Source organism: Melitaea cinxia, chromosome 6 (genome assembly GCF_905220565.1).
Source record: "Melitaea cinxia chromosome 6, ilMelCinx1.1, whole genome shotgun sequence".
In the NCBI taxonomy this organism is placed as follows: domain Eukaryota; kingdom Metazoa; phylum Arthropoda; class Insecta; order Lepidoptera; family Nymphalidae; genus Melitaea; species Melitaea cinxia.
This window is the reverse complement of record NC_059399.1, coordinates 5507629-5531924: the sequence shown is the minus strand read 5'-3', so window position 1 is coordinate 5531924 and position 24296 is coordinate 5507629. Positions and strand designations below refer to the sequence as shown.

At 34.0% G+C, this 24296-nt stretch overlaps 1 protein-coding gene across 1 annotated transcript in view; it reads left to right on the top strand.

Annotated features, from left to right (window-relative positions):
* LOC123654597 (GATA-binding factor C-like) overlaps positions 1-24296 on the top strand; it is a 79729-nt gene that overhangs the window by 36030 nt on the left and 19403 nt on the right. The window contains exon 4 of the mRNA XM_045590493.1: positions 20275-20409. Within this exon, the coding sequence (XP_045446449.1) occupies positions 20275-20409 (135 nt within the window). The remainder of the gene's footprint in view (positions 1-20274; positions 20410-24296) is intronic.

The following is a 24296-nucleotide window of genomic DNA, read 5'->3' as shown; positions in this document are numbered from 1 at the left end:
AAAATATAATTTAATACGAAGATGCCGTAAACATAATCTCAGAAAAGGCTGTCATGTTTGTAAAAGGTAAAAAGGGTAACGGTATCTACAAAGTGTTTTTGATTTAATCTTAGGTCCAGAAGTATAGTGTTACATTGTATTCAAATAATCTCGGTCATAATTATTGCGTCAAAGTACAAAATATATTCGAACTCGTAGTGAGATAAAGTTTTCAAGTCAATTTGCGTTTATTTATCTTCTCTCCGACTAAGCAATATTTAGTGAGTAAATTCGGCGCCGATTCGCATTGGAACAGGCGCATCAGATTAAGCCACAAGTATTTTTTATCACATTATTAATTATAAAAATTATAAATATAAATATATACATACGAAAAAAAATATATAACAAAATGATGTCTTCTAAACGATGACTATAAAATATATGTATAGGTATGAGACGATATAATGCTATACTACGAATGTAAATATACATTTTTTCAAATTTTAAATAAGTTTTGAATTCGTATTCAGACGTTTCTGTTACAAAACGAAGCAAATGTCAGTGAAGGGAGAAAAAAAAATCAACAAAAAATCACGGATCATTGACAGAACAGTAAAAATTTATTTCCTCGGATTCCGGATTCAAAATCTCTCACGCTATCTAATCGATCCAGGTGGCTTGCAAATGTTCCAATTATTAGGTAATATACAGTACTATCACACAACCAAATCGCTATATCCTCGTTCCACGCATGAGCAATTCGACCAGAAGGCGGGCGGTCATAGAACTTACCTATTTGGCATTCATGGCCCTAAACAAGTGCCAAATAAATATTACAATAAGAATTCTATAGCCTCGAGCTTATGTACGCAGCGGTCCCACACTGTCTGCCTTACGTGCCTCACCATGACGTCAGATGAGAAAGAATAAAAAATAAAACGTCTAAAAGAATTAATAAAACCTTCGCTTTGTTTAAATTTTGTTACCGAGAAATGTCCCCATAAAATAAATAAGAGGCATTTATGCGTTCGCTTATTTATACTAACATTTAATATAAACGAATGAAGTAAATTAATTATAAGATATTGTAACGACGCGTCAAAATAGTCTAACGCTTCCAGGCACAAAAGTTTTTAATGTTTCGTTTTTATAGCTGGCGATAAATGAATCCATTAAACGTGCATGTCAATAGTTTATTAATTATAGTTTGGGAAGGTTTTTATTGTTGATACAGTAGTGACCGTTGTCGCTGTCGCCGGAGACCGCTCGCCGCTCATCGATCACCGCCGCCTGTCGAATAAATCTTGCTCCAACCTACGGTACACGTTAAAAGCTTTAGCGGGGCAAACCTAATTATTATTAGAATAAAAATACGAAACATGTAAAAGAATAGCGCTCATTTTTAAGTTTAAATTGAACAACAATTCGTAACTACGTCGTTTCGTTTGATATGTATTTATTTAAAGATTACTTTTTTGTTACTCAGAACAATAGTAAGAAATAGCCTCAAACAGAGCATTGTTTCTTGAAAACTGTTAATCCAACAGCTTACTAATTAGCATTTCTTTGAAAAAACCGCTTATTATTAGTAAAAATTAATGAAATAGCATGCGAGGTGAATTAGAGTGTCGTGATTTGATTGACTCACTCATGTGTAGTTAGGTCGTTCACGTCGCGGTCACTGATTCAGAGATTAGGACTGCTCCGTAAGAACTGTAAATCGAAATCTATATAAAATAATATAATTAAAGCGTCTGTTTGTAAATGACAAAATAGCAGCTTTGTAATTAATGTTTATAAATGCTCACATGGTAGGCACTTAAACGGAGAATTTGTTTGTAGCTTTCTATCTCTGGAAAAAAGTTTCTAGTTTCGGAAATAGTTAGGTTTTTGATATTTCTAGTTTTCACGGTAGAAAATAATGTTTCAAAATACTACAATCTAAATAAATGAGATGTTCAATATTAATTAAATATGTTAATATAATTCGCAGTACTTCTTAATAAGATATAATAAGTATTTATTTATTGTATTGCACAATTTTAAGAAAAAATAAATTAATATATAATTATGTAAATAGAGAAAATAATAAGTATAACATCCAAACTTTTCTAGATCGGTTACAGAGTTTTTAACAAGCATCATATTACATAATTATTTATTTCATGTGTCATCAAATGGTATTCAAAATACATTACTTGACGCATCGAATGTCGTAAATTAGCATTTAGAAATATATTTTGCGTCCAAGAGACCGTTTAACTTGACGAAATTCTAATGAGGGAGTGAAATTAATGTTGCTCTGAGCTTGATTTACGTTAGATTGTTTTTATTAAAAACAGTTTAACTTATCAGCTTGTCATAAAATATACTTATTGACATTTTTTGTTTGAAAACTAAAGTGACGTATCTTAATTATATATTTCTGATTAGAAATAATCATTATTTATTTCGAAAGCATATGTAAAAGTTTCCTCTCGTTTAATGTTTTAATTTTAAATATATTTTCTTCTTAAAAATGTCAAAAACTTGCATATTTTAAATGTTTGTTGCATATAGTGCTTTTAATTACTGGCCAGTGCTAACAATCGTAATATTCAGAGTAGTTTTAAATACAAGTAGGTACAATAGGTTCTCACGCAGGGCCGCGTTCGGTGAGTGACACGGCCTCGCGACGGGGGTGCACTAACTTTTATCAATCTTACTCGAGACGAATACCTGAACAACCTGTGTGCCACCTGCTAATGTAACGAAATGAGATTCTTGATTTACATAGAGACATTGACTTCTTAAAACATAGTTGTATGGTGAAAAACTCAATTTTTAAACTCAATTTATAACTGATATAAATTGATCTGTAATGCAATTGAATTATTTAATAGAACTTTTTTTTTACGCAATATACTTATTAGTGAGTCGATTTATACGGTAAAAATTTCAGATACTCTTTTTTTATGTTATAAAAATGTAGAAGTAACTTATATGACATTAGCAAAGCTGCGCAAGCCTACGTTCACGGACAACTTGCGTGTATTTTATTGCATTTCCATAAACACGGACCCTTTTTTCATCCCACGACCCGAGCAAGAGGAAAAAAATTCCACTTTTGTCAACGCCTTGATTGATATGGTAACCTTCCCTTGTTTTAGCAATAACCCAAAGTATTCAGTTTGTTTTTTCTCCGCCGCCTCGTACATTTTTATTTGCCACGTCGAACAGGTTTGACATATCACTAAATTTTGTAAGAAATATTAAAACTCTCAGGATTTTACACCGGTGGCCGAGTAGCGGGAGGTATTATAAATTTTCAAAATATTTTTTTCGTATCTTCTTTCATTGCTCAGAAAGAGCGTTTTTCTGTATGAACTCCTCGCGTTCCTCTACCTGTCCTAGGCGCCAGCGGCTGCGACATTTATGGGTAGTTTATCGAGAATGTATTAATGTCGATATTAATAATGTAAAACGGTATTTCCGTAGGTTATAAATTGTGGAGGGTTTTTGTTTTATTCTCTTGTCAAAATAAAGGCTGACATTTTTTCTACAGTTTAATAGGCGCGTGATATTTTTAAGGTAGCTCATCGGGATTGTAGGCTCGGGTTTGCGTACGACGTCGGGTAATCGAGTGATTCGGTTAAACGGATTGCTTTTGGAGCGCAGGCGAGAACGATTTCACGCGTGAAGCGAAGAGAATCGATCGCCAGCTATGTGTATGAACTCAATTGAGAAGCTGCGCTGGTGCGTTTTAGTGTCCGTGCTTTTGTTGCAGGTTAAAAAACGTTAAGAGACGTATGTTTAAATTACAATTGAGGCACGTCGTGTGCATTTCAAGGGCAGCGTAAGCGTAATCGAAGTCAAATTGATTTTTTGATTTTTTTTAGTGAAAATCAATAATTTACAAAGCGTTTAGAAATGATTGTATGCGTATTTTTGTCTTTCATAGATCGATCGATTTCATACTACACTAAAAGGATGGAGTATAAAGTTATGATTATGATAACTTAATAAGAATCCTATAGTTGGTAGTGGAAAGACCCTCGTGTTACACAAATCGTTTTGGAGTTATTTATCGGTAGCCGTGGTACGTCTGCGGACACTTTTGATTTAGAGCCACAAATTGCACGCCTCAGAGTTATGAGAACATTTCTCTCGAATTTATGATTTTATTTACGTAGCTCTTCATTAATTTTCTTGTAAAAAATAACACGCTCAAAGGAATATTCTACGTTTTAAAAATCAATGGTACCTATTTTGACACGATATTATAACAAAAGATTAAATAATGATAAAATACACCTTCGAAGATTAAGCCGGATCATACGATTCACATGCAGTAGCTTCGTTGTGAAAACGCCAATCATTGTATTTCCTCATACTGCTTCCAAACTAAGCAATTAAGAGCATTAGGCAATCGTTTGAATGACATCAAAGGCGAACTACCGTGTTACGTTATAATCTGGCCTAAGCTTCGTCCGAATTGACAGACTTTAAGTGCTGCTACCGATCGTGACGTACACCTGACCGAAATTCGGTCTAATAAATAATTCGATGAGCTCACAACTACGGACTTCCTAAGCAATTAACGAAGCAGGAAGCCGTGGCTGTCATTAGCCCGTCAGCGCCAACTGTTCCTAAAAGTACACGAATCACGGTATACTCTCCAACGTAATTAGGTACGATGCGTTATAAATACAAATAAATAAAGTGCGGTGTGGTGGCAGGCCGCAATTTAGCGGTGCGGTCGCTACGTTCAAATTGTTGGGTGCGAGCGATGTCTCACGGACTAATGATGACTAGCACCAACAATACCGGCCTCTGCTGTGAACTTACTTTGCGATATCGATTACATTAGCAGGACGATTAAAAAGTTGGACATCTATAATGTTGTCCTTTTTTTCTCTTTTTTTTTTTCTCTTAATGTGAATTTTACTTATACTCAATTTTGCACACCTACAAACGTTTGCTCTTGTACGTCCTAAGGTTGGCTGGTAGAGAATGATTTTAGCATTAAGCCCGCCTTTTGTACAATTCTTTAATGTATTGTGCAGTAAAGTAATAAATAAATAAATGTTGCAGAACGTATACATTTGATGTACAGATAAAATATCGTAGATTTAATATTTAAAATATTAATTACTCGTACATTTATCAAACTACCTATTACATTTTTATTTTTCGTAGTTCATACATGATTATGACAAACATTTATTTTGAGCTATGGTGTGTTTTTAAAGAAGCTAAAATCAATTAAACAGAGTGCTTTAATTAAAATTATCCACTTAGATATGTACAGGTAGGCTAGATATACAACTAGTAGGCTTAAAGATGTAAGCAACATTTTGTCAACTGCACTGTAGCGTCCCACGCACGCGCAGTTACATGCCACCGGGCTTCGATTCCCCGGTCGCTTCCGTATACAACAACATGCCCACTGTGGGGACATTGTGTCACCATTGTTACTACACAGTTAGTTAAAGAAAGTACATTCTAAATTCAACACAAAAAATATCGAAAGTTTCCTATGAGAATAATAACAGTAATTATGTATTACAAATGGATACTTACTAACAACCAGTCGATTGATTTTATTACCTTGGATAATAATCGCTCAGAGCTAACCTCTTTACGAAAATCACTGGAGTACTTACTTTAAAACATGTTTGTTTTATACAAACTAATGTGATGTTAATATCGTTTCGCTCGGAACTGGTTATTCGGCAAATATGAGGGTCGTTGCATACAATACATTTAAATGTATCGCGCGATCGCAGATCAGTCGTAATTGACGCAACGCGATAGCATCCGCGATGCGAGATCGCGCTTCAACGCGATAGCCTTACCGCGACAATATTCACGTGAAATGCTTAATGAGCTTCACATTTACATAATTGCTTTTATTTGTTTAAGTAATCATGCATATTGTAACAGCCTTTGATTAATTGCACTATAAAAGAACGCAATGGAGTAATTACATTTACATTAAACGGTCGCCGTTTGAGTAACGACTTTATTAAAATTGAATAAATACATAAAAATCATGTCAAAATAATAACGCTATGTCAATACATCATAACCACATACATAAATAATAATAGAATGACAAGTAAGTATATATTTTGTTATGTATTTTTATTTTATATAAGAGTGATAATTCTTTCTGAATACGACAGGAAATGTTAGATAAAAATCAGGTTGATTGTTTCTGAAAGATGTTATCTTCGTAATGACAGAATAAGCACTCGAAGACGACTTAGTATTAAGTGAAGAAAAAATTTCTAGCAACGTTAGGTCTCACAAGAGAAAACCACTACATATGTATAGAGTGATCACATTGTTGCAGCGTGTTAAAGACCGGTCGGTTGCGGAGTAACGAGCATTTCGTATACAATAGACCTTTTAGCGTCATCTGGACGCACGTCAATCGCGACTTGATCCGTGAGCGTTAGTGAGCGACAACCTTTATTATCAACACGATACGTTCACCCGGGGCGACTATGACGGTGCCGTAATTATTATATTTTAATAATTGATCGTTTATGGAAAGTGCGCAAATTTTATTCAAAGGTTACTCGGATTACTATAATGTTGTATAATTATTATTTATTCAGCAATTTACTTTGTTTTTATATGTTGCGGTAATAACAAGTGTAACAAGAGTACGTAACGTGAAAATTGCAAATGTACTGCTAAAAGTAAAAAAAAATTATCATAATTATAATAGACAATAAGAGGTGAAGCTATTTTATTTTATCTAATGGCAAGTTAGCGAATTTAATAACTATAAAATCGTTTTAAAAAAAGACTGATAAAAGTTCACCAAATTAGTCGTATACGTGAGTTAAACACTATGATAACAAAAAACGATCGGAGTCGGTTGAATTCATACAAACTTATAAAATAAAATGCGTCCGCGGGACTGACGTGCGTCCGGCATCACTTAGCAGCGCTGGAATGATGTGACAGGCCTTGCCGAACCGAATTCCTTTTTCAAATTTAAAATTAAAAATAAAACAAAACGAAAACTTTCCGAATCTGTTCCATTGTGTTCAGGTTTTGGAAAAATTTAAATGGCCCAATGCTGGCCGTTTTTTCGTGGTTCAGAATCTTGGATTCGGCGTTTAAATACATACAGTTTCGCGGTTTAGCGCCATGTTTTTTCCATTTTCTGCGCATACCGATATGTTGAATGCGAAGCAATGCGGTAGATTTTGCACGATTAAATCCCGGAGTGCGATAGGAATGAGTTGTTAGTGTTGACGATTTGGACCACTCTAACCTATATTTATCTCTCATTTTGTACTTAGTGTTGTTTATTTGTGTATGATAGTGGCTTTATTAATTCCGCGAAATCTGTTCGAACCGATGACTGTTTATTCACATGCATTTATAATGATTGATTCTGGTATGAATTAATATGTCTAATATACGATCTTATGATGAATTTCCTTTAGCTTTGTAGATAGTATTTCACATATTAAGAGTGGCAATACGAATGTATTTATACAGCCAGGGCGGCCTCTTCCTAACAATGCTACGCTTGTCGCAGCAACTGCACAGGGCTGGCTCAAAAGAAATGTTTAGTAAAATCACTTTTATTAGAAGATAAAGATAGATTTGTTTGTCTGGAATTATAGAACTGACTTTATTCATTGTTTCACAATTAGAAAGCTAAACTTTGCTATAAAGATCATATTATATGTCATAAACTGCCGTCTTATAATTGCCTATGCAGTTGTAGTTGCTGGATTTTTCTCATTTATAAACTACAAGTATATAAAATAATTATGATAAATTAACAAAAACCAATGTAAAAAGATAGCGCGACAAAACTTTAGGTAGTTAAAAGTTTGAGCTTTTAATAATATTTAATTTAAAACTGTTATTCGTAACAAATAACATTTTTTAAGTAACGATTTATCATATTCTTATAAATTTAAAATTATCAAAATAGGAATGGTTTATTTCGCTTATTTCCAACCCTACCAGTAGGGCCGTGAATCAGGGCTGACACGGCCGCCGGTGGTCCGCGCGTCAGCAGCGCGTGCGCGGGTGGGTCCCTTCAACCCTTCCGATTTACATAAATATTGCACATATATATAACTTTTACTTTATCACACTATATAAGTGTATATAGACATGTAGTTTTAATTATAATTGGGTATACTTTTACTGCACCTTTTTTGAAAATTAATATTTTTTTCCAACAAATACAAATAAAAAAAAAATACTTTGTAGAAATGAAAAAAGATGATTAGTGTTTGCCGTAATGTCGATAAAAATATAGGATTTCAAAGTATTGAAGACTATCATGATTTAGTATTTGTAGAACGCTGTTATGAACTTGGTACATAGATTACGTAACGTATATGTACGTATAATGTCAGGGGTGGTTAATTAATATGGTAACCGCGTCCAGTAATAAATAACGTAACGGCTAGTTCCCACATGTATCTAGAGCTAGACTTATTATTCGATACAAGAATTATATTTTTTATTACCGGTAATATAGTTTATTTAAAAACAATAGTTAGTAAGTCTGTTCATATCTTAAGCGAAGCCAGCGGCAAGCGCTCACTTTGATTCACTTTTGTTCATTTTGCGCCGTTCCATTGTGTTTACCGCGTTTACCATTGTTCGGGGCCCATATAAATTGGATCGCACTGTTTTACAGCGGTGACAGGTATATTTGAGTGGTCGATTTTGGCCGATAATTAATCCGTATTGTAAAATGTTGGCCCACCCTCGCAAGCACAGAGTCCCGCCTTTGTATTTCTCTCTATCCGTGCCGACTGTAACCAGTTTGTTTTAATGACAGCCAAAACGATTAACCTAAAAAATGTAATACAATTAAACAAGATTAATATTTATTAATTTCATGATTTTATCGCCAACCCTTTACCCTAGAGTTATTGACTTAAAATTCCTTGATCACGATATAAATATCGCCGACACTCATGCAAACACCGTATATTTTATGAGTAATTATGAAGAAAAAAGTACCATGAATATTTTAATATCAATAGTTTTAGCTTATGACGCATCAGTCACGTGCTAGCAAAAACTTTAAATGTGCAAATTGCTCAAGAAAAAGTTCTTCGATTGCGCTCTCTGAATGTCATTTCACGGTCACTTAGGGCTGGTCGCTACATTAATTAATACAATAGTTCTCAGACATAACAAATTTAGATATAAATAGAGTTAACATTTCTATTCTTTATAGAACATAAATGTTTTAACACTTGTGCAATGTATGAACAATCGTAATAAGTTTTTGCAACTATCTATCGTAAAAATATTTTTTTTTCTTTTAATCATATAAAAGCGCGTGCGAGAAATTTAATGAAATACTTGAATGTCATCAACATCTCATACAAACACGAATAGGAAGAGTAAAACTATAATAATCAAATGTATAGACAGATCATAATTATACCTTTTCTAGAATTGACGACTTCTAATTTTTATAAACAATCTTGGGATTTTAGACTTTTAAAATTGACTATTTTTGTTGCTTTTCATATATAAATATCTTAGCATCTTCAAAAATCACGCTACAAGATTGAATACGATATTGATATTCTAGTTTCATTGAGTGAAAGCCTAAGCAGTTACTCATTAGTTAAGTTTCGACGCGGGTAGCCGGCTAGCCGTCACGGAGGAATTATTAAAGGCGCACCAATCAACTCACGTCCGTGGAAATGAAGAGCTGTCGGCTAAGTGACGCGTGGCTAGTTGGCTACCGTCGACCAGCTCCGACTGACGGCCGTGATTGCCAGATGTTGAAAATATTTGACCTCTGGGGTGATTAGCTTTTAAAATTGTATCTAAAAAGATCCGTTATGCCTTACTTAACAATGATATGTAACTATTTAATCTTTAGCGGTAGAGAGAGGAATAAAAAATAACATTTAAATAATAGGAGTTTAATGTTGCGTAAGCATAAAATTTTATAATTATACCGTGTATATGAGGTTTTTGTAAACCTATTAACAAAAAAAAGAAACATGAAAATTTAATTTGTATGTTACGGCTTATGTACAAAGCTTTTAAGGAATGAATTTCTGCGCATGAAAAGTAACTATTTACCTATTTGATTTAAAAGTAAGACTAATAAGTTAGTACCAAAATTTTAAAGAATTTAAAAACTTACTAAAAGTAACACATGCGGTCGAGTAAATTTGTTTCGTAATACGTAGTAAATTTTAATCATTTCAACAATTCCTGTCGAAAGAAATGAAAGAAACGGTTCTTCAAAGCGTCTCTTAACTCACGCTCCGCATATTATTTTCGCAATTAATTTACGCGAGCGAGACGCGGTTCTACCGAGCCCGTTGCACTCATCGTCGGACCTTATCATTTCTCGTTAAAAAATGATCCAATTAAAGGTCATGCGGGGCATCAATAAGTTACCGAAAGCCAGTTAAAATCTCTTGCACACCCATTGTAATAACGCATGCGCTCTCAATATTAAAATTTAACAAGGTATTAATTAAAAAAAACTAAAGCGAAAATATCTTTAAATTTTCTCAGGGCGCGCAGAGGGCTCGTCGTTTTATTTTTAATTCATTTTATTCGGCGCTGGCCGAGCGATGCGTCCCGCCCACCGGTGATTTAAAATTTTGATTTATAGACGCGGGCGCGGGCGAGTCCGGGTAAAACGCGGGAGAGTACCTAGCACGCGCGTTATGCGTCGTGCCGCGGGTAATTATAAATATGACGCGGTGCTAAACTGTGCGAATTGACCCTACAACCTGCGAGAATCGCATTCACACTACGCCCTTCGATTCCAAAACATTAACTTCGAATAACAGAACAGTTGTCAGATATCATTTTAAAATAGGTACATTTATATAATGAGAATAAACGATACCTATTCATATTCCAAATTAATTAAATGGACCAAACCAAAATGTGTAGAAAAAGCACTTAGATCCATTGATTGCTTGAAATATGTACTTCAGATAGAGTCAATTTAAATATTATAAATGTGTTTAATTACTAATACTATTACACTAAAGTATAATTTTATTGTACCCCATACTAAACACACTAGAATACTCGGAATAAATTAAAAGTCTAATTTTCCAATTCCGATGCAAATGTAGAAAATCATGGTATCTAGACAGGCAGCTGCCGTATTTACGACTTCCCTCGCTTCCCTCCGGACCCGACTTCGCTTGTGCCAGTTGTTGCGCACCTGTTTGAATGATTAATCATCCATTATTCCTTTATATAACTGTCCGGTTTTACACCTTAGCGTATGAGTGTAAACTTGTCATTGTTTCGAGGTTATTATTTATTAATTATTGTAAAATAGATTTTACAATTAATAAACTATATTATACCGAAATTGATATAAGGGCTATATATAATTTTGAATAACATATAAGCCATAATATAGTCGGTACCTACTTATATCAAATGTTCATAACATTAAAAAATACCCGGCTAATAAGTCATGCAGGTAAAAGAACATTCAGAAAAATATTTAATCGTGTTTGTTCGATGAAGCATATATAAAATTTATTGTATTTCCATAACATAAAGTCTAGCAAAACTACGGAATTAATAAAACATTAACTATTTATTTACATAGCAATGACTATAAAAAATATAATGGTGCACAAACATTATTAATGTTAGTCGTGAAACCATAAATAAAAGCTTAAGGACAACAATAATTTATGATGTCATTGAAAAAGGTAAATCACAAATAGTATTTAACGTTCCATTCTAATAAAACGGTCTTAGTTTTTCGACTTCGAGACACATAGGACACAGTGCCCCACAGTGTAACACAGATTAGACGAATACTATTGAATTCCATATGAATACAAAACACAGTGTAACCAGCGGCCTCGCCTTGTATCTAATTTGAAAACGCCCGCACTGTCCTTTGCCATTCAATGCAAATTCACACGTTACAAGAAGCGACCCGACGCTGAATTACCAACGTTTAGTCGCCTCTGGAAAATTGTTTTAAGTTGCATTGAATGTCATTTCAGTTGATTTATTTTTTCCTTATTCATTTGGAATATTATTCAAATATTTTTAGCTTTGTGGCGACCACGTAAATTAACAGAGAATTCTATTTATCTATTGCTATATAGCGACAGGCGGACAGCAATAAATGTCACAAAAACTTATCGTAAATTTTTTTATATACTGAATAATACCAGTACGGTGAAATCATGAATCGATGTTTTGGAAATATAGAAAAATGTCTCTTTTGCCTACAAATACAAACGTTTGAAATGTGTAGGGATCAAACCTGCGATTGTTAGCGTTACATCAATTTACTGTGACCACTCTATGCCAACCCATCTTCTACTTAACGATAACGTAAAAATATATATATTTAGCTAAATTTTTAAAAGCCTAGGTTGTACTTAAGGATACATAAGAATGCCAGTAATTGTCAATTGAATTGTTCTTACCTAACGTAAAAGATAACGATTGTATAACCTTAACTAAACGATAGAACCAATGCCGTTTGTTATCTAACGAGATAATTTATAGATAAGACCTAAAATAAATTAGACCTGTTTCAATATAATATAATTGTGTTTGCCAGCAAACGAAAAAAAAACCGACTTCAATTACATCGACAAGTAATACAACGTAGGTAGACGAAAAAATAGTCAAGTGAATACACATTATCAAAGATTACTTCAAAAGTTGTAATCAGATATCGATGAACCATATGATGATGATGACGACATGATAAACATCGGCTTTCGATTAAATTAAAAATCATCAAAATCAGTACACCCAGCAAAAAGTTATGCGGATTTTCAAGGGTTTCCCTCAATTTCTCTGGGATCCTATCATCGAATCCTGGTTTCCTTATCATGGTACCACACTTAAGATATCTCCTTTCCAACAAAAAAAGAATTATCAAAATCGGTTCATAAACGGCGAAGTTGTCTCCAAACATAAAAAAATATATATAGGTCGAATTGAGTAACCTCCTTCTTTTTTGAAGTCGGTTAAAAAATAAAAAATCACCCGGGAAAGGTAATAATAAATATGTTTCAATTGTATGAAGTAACAATAAGTTAGTGTATAAAAAAGGTAAAAATAGTTCTTGTGTTATGTATTTATTACGATTTTTTTAATATAAAGCAGTTACTAGGATGGCGATCGTCACTCATTCATAGTAAGGAATATATACGCCAACCCGCATTGGAGCAGCGTGGTGGATTAAGCTCTGATCCTTCCTTACGCTTACATGGGGAAAGAGCCCTAGGCTCAGCAGTGGGGCTGAAGCGATTCGAAGCGAGTTACTAGGAATTTGGAAAAAATATAATAACAGCATAAAAAGGGTTTCGCGCCAAATCATGGTAATTTTTAGTGAAATAAAAATGTGAAAAAAAAATGTTAGGTTTCCATCAACAATGGACGCAAACGTTACACTATCACAACGACTCCGCTGCTCATCCATTCGTTTTTCATTGTCTGTTCTGTATTACTTTGATAGATATGCCTAATGAAGAAATTAAACTTGAATGGTGAAAAGTTATTGATATTAGAAATCTATTAAAAACGTTGTTATGTTAGTGTTAGGTATTGCACTGATGTACCTATAAATCTTTTTTGTGCAACTTTGACCCCTTTAAATAACGTACATAGAAGTGTATTAAGAATAAAAAAAATATTTATATACATATTTTGTGTAACAACAAATCGAAATGCTTTCATTAGACATTACAACTGAGAAAAATATGGAGCAGCCCGACTGGGGTCATACCTCGACCTTACAGAAGATCTCAGCTAAATAATACTGTTTTTAAACAGTGTTGTGCTCCTATTGATGAGTAAGGTGACCAGAGCTCCTGAAGGGAATTGGGGATAGGATCGGCAACGCGCTTGCGATGCTTTTGGTGTTGCAGACGTCTATAAGCTACAGTAATCGCTTACCACCAGGTGAGCCGTACGCTTGTTTGCCGACCTAGTTATGTATAAAAAAAGACAGCAAAGAGTAGTGAAAAATACAATTTAATATTTCCTTTGTAGTATGAAGGATCACTAGCATATAAAAAAATCGTTTTTTATAGCGATCATTTAGTATAACAAATTCTAGTCTAGACAAATGTAACAATGTTTAAAATGTGTTTGAAGCAGAATGTATTTATTTCATTTGGTCAATTTGCAAATATTACTATAAACAACTAAACTATACTTGTTTTATATAAACAGTTAAATTAAAAATAATAGGGGCAGGTATTAGTAGATTTCTGTATGATGGTGCTTACATTTATTTGTGAAATAACTAGCTGTGGTCGTTGGTATTAGCCACATGACTACTACAATGAGATTCTTTGATTAAATTTACGTATTTGTGCCGATTTATAAATCGGCACACATTCTACATGTTTTATAGTTAAATGCAGAAGTTATGTCATAATAATTGTGTTTGCTCGCAAACGAAAAAAAAACCGACTTCAATTACATCGACAAGTAATACAACGCAGATCGACGAAAAAATAGTCAAGCAACTACGCGTTATCAAAGATTACTCAAAAAGTAGTTATCAGATCTCGATAAAATTTATATATGACCACATGATAAACATCAGCTTTCGATTAAAATAAAAATTGTCAAAATCGGTACACCCAGTAAAAATTTTATTGCGGATTTTCGAGAGTTTCCCTCGATTTCTCAGGGATCCTATCATCATATCCTGGTTTCCTTATCACGGTACCAAACTAGGGATATCCCCTTTCCAACAAAAAAAGAATTATCAAAATCAGTACATCCAGTAGAAAGTTATGTGGTATAATACAACGTAGGTCGACGAAAAAAGCGTCAAGTAAAAACGCATTATTGGATATAACTCGAAAAGTAGTTGTTAGATCTCAAATAAATTTAAATGGGACCAATTGGCACACACCACCTTTCAATTAAAACAAAATTTGTCGAAATCGGTCTACCCGGTCAAAAGTTCTGATGTAACATACATTAAAAAAAAAAAAAAAAATACAGTCGAATTGAGAACCTCCTCCTTTTTTGGAAGTCGGTTAAAAAGATATCTATTCATCGATTATTTATTAGTTTATTGCACTGATATATATTATTATATAGCCTGTAAATGTCCCACAACTGGGCATAGGCTTTCTATAGGTATAGTATTAGAACTTAATTTGGCACATTGTTTCAATAAGGTGTTCTTAGTTATAATTAGTCATATTAATCTTTTAAAATACACATGTAAATAAAATAATACTCTAAAATAAGTCAGTGTAGGGTTGTATCTCTTGCGAAGTGAGGTTTTATTTGCATTATTGTAGTGTTTCAGTGCCACTATCCATCAACGTCTGACTGAACTAATTACAGTTCATTCCCATATATATTTTTTATCTATAATAAGCATCGCGTACTTATTGTTTCTTCATGCAATAGTGACAGGAAATGATGTTTTATTGCGAATTAATTTTAATGGTACTCGTTGTTCTATTCTAAAAGATTTTTTTACATTATAAACTATTTAATTATCAATATAATCACGTTTAGTTTATGAGACGTTATAATTTATATAATTGCTTAAGAGAGTCATTTATAATTTACACTTTATATGTTTTAGTTTTTTGAATTATGTTTGCAAACGATTTACCATATTATAAAAAACCAGTTGTTTTTGAACCGACTTCAAAAAAGAGGAAGTCTCTCAATTCGACCGTATATATATTTTTAATGTATGTTCGCGGATAACTTCGTCATTTATGAACCGATTTTGCTGATTATTTTTTTGTTGGAAAGGAGATACCCAAGGGATGTTACCATGATAAGGAAACCAGGATATGATGTTGATATCCCAGAGAAATCGAGTGGAACCTTCGAAAATCATAGTGGCAACTAGTGCGTTTGTTAATTTGTTTCGTCTACTTACTGTTGATTGAAGAACTAATTGAAGTAGGTTATTTTCGTTTTCTAGCAAACACAACTATTATTTCAATATGTTATTACTTTAAACGTATAGAGTAAATTAACACCGCAAACGTAAAGACAGGGATTATATGCCTTGCTTTAAATATATAGTATAAAACATTCATGCAGACAAATTGAAGCAAAACTAATATGGTTAAGTATTTCTACGCTATTAACAGACTTTAAAATAAAGTAAAAGTAATGCAAATTTTTTTGAGGTTTGTCGATAATATAATTTGCGTCATCCTCTGTATTTTTAACAGTAGGTACATAGATACGTATCTAATGTACTACCAAACTACTGTACTGTACTATCAAAGTATTTCACTTACAACTATATATTAGGACAATTAAAATGATTCAAGAATGTTGCCGCTGGTAGTCGTTTCTTTGTAAAAAGACTTAACTGATCTCCTATCACTAAAACATATTTTGACGGTTCTTAACATCTCTTTAATATATCAGCTACCAAAGTAAAATTACAAAAAAATAATAATAATATTATTTTCGTACACAAGAATTCGATTGACTTCGATAGACACGGAGAAACATATCAAAGGAGAGCCTTGAATAAAACATTGGAGAGACAGATTCTTGAAATATTATTATTATTGTTCAGTGAAAGAGACTTAAACAACAAATAAGAGGTAGAAGAGTCAAAGGTCTTTACAAACTCAAGCACGGAACTTTTGACAAACATTATTATTGATTATAAAAGAGTTTGGTAAGTCGTATGACGTGGCAGCGTGACGCGGGCGTCGATTACGATGTACGAGTACCCGATGTAATCTCGTACGGGCGGCTTGATGTGTCAATCCGACACGATACTATCGCGATAGCTCCTATTGGGCAACCGCAACGCTTTGTTATCCTAACGGATTTATAAAATTCGGCCCATACTGTTATCAAAATTCTTGCTTCGCCCGGCTGTCATTTTCATTGACGTAATATTAAGCAATTAGATTGAAGTTTATTATCATTACTATCGACGAAAAGGCAAAGATAAGAAATGTTAAAGCATGTTTCATATTCAGGCTAAGAACATACGAAGTCTCCGTAGAACTAGAGTGTGGCTTGCGTTACTGATTAGTGAAATAAAAATTCTGAAAACTCTTTGTGATATTTTTTACAAATATAGCAAGTCTAAATATGTATGATAGATAAAACTGGTTTAATTTTTATTTACGACTTGTTTAAAACGAAACTATATGAAACATCGTAAAATGTAAATAGGTTTTTATTAAATTTTACTTACCTACTAATAATTTAAGGGTTCAACCTTTATTTCAAACACCCCTCATATAAAACTACATAAAACCCTTAATATCTACACAGCACACTTGTAAAACGACCGCTATATTATTGTTCAGCTGAAACTGGCTTGGTGTGAGTGAACACGATGAAAATCTTTATTTTCACGCTCTATCTCTCTTTATCTAATCGCTTCGGTCTGATAAGGACGGAGCGCCGGAAAAACTGGTGCGGTGCGAGGGGTAAAGGCTACATCGATTCCGCGCTTTCTCTGCTAGGGGCCGTGTAAACCTTTAAAAACAGTGCTTTTGCCACGCGATTGTGATCTTTCGACATATTAATATAGGAAAGAAATTTCATTAGTGAGAGGTCTACGGTAAATGGATTGCCTCCCCCTTGGGGTTCTCATAGTGGGATCTAGATGACGTAGATATGCTGATACGCGGCTATGTGTGCATGGTGTGCTCGAAAGAGGTTTGTCTGTGTGTAGACAAGTAGGTTTGTGTTTTCCGGCTACGAAGTTATATGGATGTAGTACAGGGACGCTTCCGATGGGTTAAATTTTGCCAGTGTTTGCAAATATATGAGGGGCTGTATGTAACCATCCCTTTTTGTAATATAATTTTATGTTTGAGTGTAGATAGGCAGATAGATTAGGGAAGACGGAGGCTGTGATTTGATTTGATTAGGAGGTGTTTGCAGTAGGGTCGGGGAAGATAAGGCTGATTGGATCGCGAGAAAGCGGGGAGGGCTGGTCTTTATAGAAATATGTTTTTAATGTGGAGAGCTTATTGAATTAGACTTTGAGTGAGTTCAAATGATTTTAATCCGTTTGGCGTGTTGGTTGGAAATAATTAAACATGTATTCATTGACTTAATTAATTTTGAATTGTTTTGTATAATTATGTAAATATTTAAAAATGAATATACTCAAAACGAAAGATTTAATTCTAAATGGATAATTTATCTAAATTATCTATTGCTAAGGGCAGTATTGTGCCTAAAATAGTCAGTAAATACGGTTGTTATGACAACAATAGAGCTGTTTTTGTTCGTGTTACAGCACAAAAGAAGCCCTGATTTTGTCATTGCGCTCGTTCCTTTGAGTTTACACTAGACTGAAAATTAAAGTACTGCCAGAACAATATGCACTGAATTTACTCAATTTGTTTGTGTATGGCATCTTTTTATCTTTGTCGGCATGTTTTATGTTTGATAGTTATTTTAGAAGCCTGCGCGATATCGATCGCGATGGAATGCTGTTGACAGTGAAATGGGTATAACAATTAATAAAACGCTTCGGTGTTGGGTACAAGTGTCCGCGTGCTTAAGATTTTATTCATCCTCCTCAGGAATGCGAAGTGTTCTCCTAACTTATATGGCCGAGGCTTTCACTGAGCCTCGTCGTGACTGAGACGAATAAAAATAATTTTACTAATAAAATTTACGATGTTTTTCAACCGTTTCAGTGACTGAGGAGCGAAAGTAATTTGGTCATAAAGTTACGACTAAACAGCCGTTTTTCCATGGAAATAAAAGCGCCCCCACGATCGGTTGACTTCTGTAATCGGCTTAGTACCCCTCGGATATAGACGGCGTCCCCCGGGAACCAGTGTGATGCAGCGGGTGTTATAGCTTGATGAGAAAATCTTATCTACAGATTATAAAATCGGTTTCGCGTAATTGAGTCATAAACCCTCGACTTAATTTTTGTCCCACTTTATGGGAGAGTTAGGCGAAGTCACGAACGTCGATTGGGAATTTAATTTTTTATGACGTGATTTAGATAGTTGTAGGTAGGTACTTAAGCAATTTTTCGATTGGAAGAAAAAGTTTCTGTTGTTACCTCGGCTAATATGGCGAGCTCTAATCTTATTCGGACACAAAGGAGATGCCATGACGAGGCGAATATTGACACAAACCATTTAATATTTAGGTATTCCAATATGCAGCTGTACCGATGTGCACGACGAGTTTAAAGCCATGATTAGTCTCACTTTTTGTAATTTTTGTTTATTAGTTTTTATTTAATTAATATGCAGCTGGTTTAACTCGATATTTGCTTTGGTTGCATTTAACGCAAAAATATTCATGACAATTGAACTGCAAACATAGGTACTTTATGTAGTCTTGAGATCACGATTGTTGTGTTATTAAAATTTTATTCATTATAAGAACGTTAATAGCCGATTAGAACGACATAAAACATAATTAATGTTTATTTACTTGTTTAGTGACTAACAGCTGTGTTTGTTTTTCGAGCTCGTCAGTACACGACCGAGAACGATACAGTCACTTACAATATTAAAACGGACAATACGCCGCGCCGGTGCGGTCACGATAATCTTGGTAGTATTCGATTCTAGTTACCGAGAATCGATCGGAGTCGACGTTCCGGATAGTTCGTTGGTAATATTTTACGACTTCAATACTTTTTGTTCGATAAATGACATGACAAATTAATGGATTTATTATGAGTCGGATTGTGCGGCTCGTTTTATTTTCGTGTCGGTTTAGGACGAATGCATTTTTAATTGAGTGAGGCACTTTTGTGGACTGTATAAAACGGCCACCGCATGCCGTGGATATTTTTTTGTTTGATTGACGTGTAGTAATGGGCAGGTGCGTAAGAAGGGCCGAAGATAGCTACTCGCTTTTTCGACTTCATGTTCAAATGTTCACTTTTTGTCGGTCGTGTCGTCTTGCGACCAGCTCTTGTCGTGTAGAGATTGTTTTAAATTTAATGGGAATGTAAATTTGCATGTGTCCAAACTGATACATTTTATTATTAGGTATTTATGATATTCTTAAATATAAGTTCGATTCAGTCTATAATATCTGGAGAAGGCTTTGAGTTTAATCCACCACGCTGCTCCACTGTGAGTTGGCGGGTATATTTCCCTACTATGAGTGACGATCGCTATCAGGTGTATACGATAAAAACCGGGTCAGACAGTTTAACGTGTTCTCCTAGGCACGGCGGGGAGACCTAAAAGGACAGACATCCAAACCGGGAAGAAATATTTGTACATATCCATCATGTGTCGGAATCGATTTTGCTTCGACCCAATATTTAAATAGATTTGTCGTTATTAAAATAATTTTTTGTGCTTCCAGTCGTTACAAAGTGCTGCGAGACGAGCTGGCACGTCGTGCGCGAATTGCAAGACGACAACCACAACGCTCTGGCGACGCAACCAGAATGGAGAACCTGTCTGCAACGCGTGTGGCCTCTACTATAAATTACATAATGTGAGTAATTTCATTTCACTTATTTAGTAATATCTTTTACCGGAGAATCACTAAATAGATACCATTTCATACTCTCAAAATAAAGAAAAACAAGCAAATATAAAGTAACATTGATTTCCTTATGAGAGATGAACACCTACTACTAATAACTAATATTTTTAGTTTGACATAGTTAGTGGATCAAAGTACTAAGAAAATTAGAACTTTTAAAGATTCACATATCTTACTGCTTAAATAAAATCCACGTTTAAAAATTATTGTTATTCAAATTTTCATTGGTGTTAAAGGCGATACTTAAAATACTTGATAAATGCTTCAGAAAATATGATTTGAAAGTATTAACAAAATATTAAGTCCCCTCGATTACTTCTCCCAAGGGCCCGTAATCCCTCAGGATGATTTGACTCTATCTCACCGTCGCTTGCTTGAGGCCTGGTCCCTCCCTACAGAGAATGATGTGTCATAACACCCATACAATTGTGTCAAGTCAAATCGAATAATTCTGATGACATAGCTAATACTATTTGGTTAATAAATACTTTTCTTAGAATTTCCGCTTAATTTTTAATGTCGAAAATAAGAGTTACACGGTCGGTAGGTACTTTATGTTTGAACGAGTTAATTTTTCTAAAGGGTTTAACCTTTTCGTCAGTCGATGTTACTGCTCTTGAACCAATTGCAAGTATTCGTACAAGTAATGTTTGTTGTTGCTAAAACAATTCTCACGACTCTCACAACCCCGAAGTACGGAACGCCCTTATGCGTTCTCTCAGTTATATCTACATTCGAAAAAGAACAAACGTAACGGAATTGAACGCTACAATGACAAGAATTAACAGTCAAAGCGACCCTAAAAATACTTGAGATTTTTTTTGTAATGTATACTTTATTGCCGCTTCGAGTATCCGAGAAACGATATTGTTTGGTCTAATTATTCGTAAAGAGCGACAAAAGAGGTTGCTACTTCAGAAGTTGAAGGTATAATGACGGGAGCACAATACGACCGAACCAGTAGCGATGTCAAGACGTAAGAAACGCCTTCTTATACATATTTATAGAGAACTTGTAAATATACGTTGGCTCCTTGGCCTTCGCAGTGCCTCATTTATCAATCATATATAAAAAAGTGAGAATCTAGTTTCGTGGAAACCAGTTGAATTCGTACGTTAGATAAATGTCTTCAAGTTACCGAGAATTTATTGAAATGTGCATTTATTTGCATTTAGATTATGGAGGATTATGTACGAGCTAATTAAGCTAAGCCGATAAGAGTGCAGGTAACGAGTCAACTAGACGTTCGAATCGAATGTTTTTTCAAAATTAACGTATTATTCTATTGTATGATTATTTTTATATTTAAATACAAAATAGATCGGCACTGCAAAGGGACATTTTAGTAACAATGCGTAAATAAATACTGTATAATATCGGGGCCGGAGCTCGTGATCGATTTCACTCAAAAAACGCAATTCATACAATAAAGCACGGGCCTATTGTGATGCAGCTCCATCACAAGCCGCTTACGGCGGGAACTAAAGCTCTTGATACTATTTCTCTTTAATTTTTTTGTTTCAATATTAACACAAATTTTGTTTTGCTATTAAAACTATTTAAATATTAAAAATAGGCACAACTAGATTGCATCTAATTAATCACTTCTGTTAATTACCTAAAGCTTAAGGGTTTTGATATAAAAATATAGCATAGAATATTTCATATATATTTTTGCTTAGCATAAAATACTTTCCAGCTACGTGTACTTGTAATAATAATAATTATTATTTATTTACTCCTTTTAACATAACAATTATAGCACTTCAAGTCAACATCTTATAATTAATAATTGTGTTTGCTCACAAACGAAAAAAAAAAACGACATCAATTACAGTTACATTAAGTAATATAACGAAGGTAGATGAAAAAGTTGACAAGTAAATACCCGTTATCAAAGATTACTTAAAAAGTAGTCATAAGAACTCAATCAATTTTAAATAGGACCATAAAACAAGCATCAGCTTTCGATTAAAATAAGAATCATCAAAATCGGTACACCCAGTCAAAAGTTATGCGGTATATAAAGTAGGTTGACAAAAAAATAGTCGAGTTACGCATAAGATTAAAAAGAGACAACATGATACACAGCACCTTTCGATAAAAAAAAACATCGAAATCAGTCCACCCAGTCAAAAGTTCTGAGGTTAACAATCATAAAAAATACAATCGAATTGAGAACATTTTCTTTTTTGGGAAAGCGGGTAAAAAAGTATTACAAATATTACGACTAAAATCTATATGGTAAAAAATACCAGTTTCAACTATCAAATCTAACAAAATCGACTATACCTCTCAAAACATGAGTGTTTACTCAAAACACGCCTCTTAAGCAACAATCGAGTCCGCTAAAATTGCCCTTACTAGTATTTATACTGTTACAAAAGCAACGATCACGGTCTTTCGGTCTCACTAAACGCACTTTTGTATTATTGTTTTTAATAAAAACATTTTATTGGCCCTTTGTGATACATTGCTTGTTTGTTGACTTGATTGATATGAGAAATATTCTTGTATAGAAATGAATGATGACTCTTAAAGTTTATTTGAAGAAATTCTTTATATCAATTTTTATCTTATTATTATTTAAATTAAGTTTATTTTGTTATTTTTAGCACACATAAGTAGTTTTTGTATGACATATAAATCTAAATTTTCTAGATATTATATAATACTAGTTGTTACATAATCATCACTTCAGCCTAATACAGTCCACTGCTGGACATAGGCCTCCATAAGTTCACGCCAAAAATGGAGTAAACTCATGTGTTTCGAACATAGTCACCACGCTGGGTAGCCGGGTTGGTGACCGCAGGGCTGGCTTTGTTGCACCGAAGACGCTGACCGTCTTCGGCCTGCGTTTTTCAAACCCAGCAGTTAGATGGTTATCCCGCCATCGGTCGGGTCATGTTCCAAGGTGGTATGGAACTGTGTTATCCCTTAGTCGCCTCTTACGACACCTACGGGAAGAGAGGAGGTGGCTGTACGCTTAATGCCGTAACCATGTTGCATAATAGTCTTATTAAAATAAGGTGCAACGCAATTATTTTTTACTCATTGACAAAAGCTTTTAATAAAAGTAATTCAGTTAAAAAAAATGGATTTCAATTGAATGTATCTAATTTAAAATAAATTATTTATTTGGGCAACCACAATGGTCCGTTAATAGGATTACCAAAGGTGCGTGGGTTCGATTCTAGCGATGTTCCCAGTAAAATTTGTATAAAATTTTTCAAACTAATATGAACCTTATGCTGATATAAATAAGTACTAATTTTTTCATATTGCGACGGGCGCTTACAGACGTACGTAGTACGTAACAAAGAGCCTACCAGTCTGCCTGTGGCTTTTTATAAATTTGTTTATTTAATTTATCACGCTCGTTTATTCGGTACTTCCTTCGATTTATAACTATTAGCTTTTTGTGGCTTATAATTTTTTTTTTTTGTAAAACCTTTCAAGGATTCGATTATCGGATCCACTTTTTTGGTATCTTCCGTTACTATACTCTTTAACGATATTTTAGTTATTAAAAAAATACGTCCTAATTAATATGTTTTTATATTAATATTTTACTCGAATTGTATATTATATATTTTTAACATAAACTAGTCAGAAATACTAGGAGCGATTTGTTCAACAAATGACTACAATTCGTAAACTAGCCGAGCAACAAACTCATCTTTGAACATTTTACAATAACATAGTAAACAAATTAAGTCTCAACAACACATCAGCCGTTTCGTAACTAGATCGTAACGTTAAGTGCCTTCCATACAAAAGTATTGGATTACCAGGTTGCATTGAAGCTAGAGAGAGAGCCCATAATAACAGCT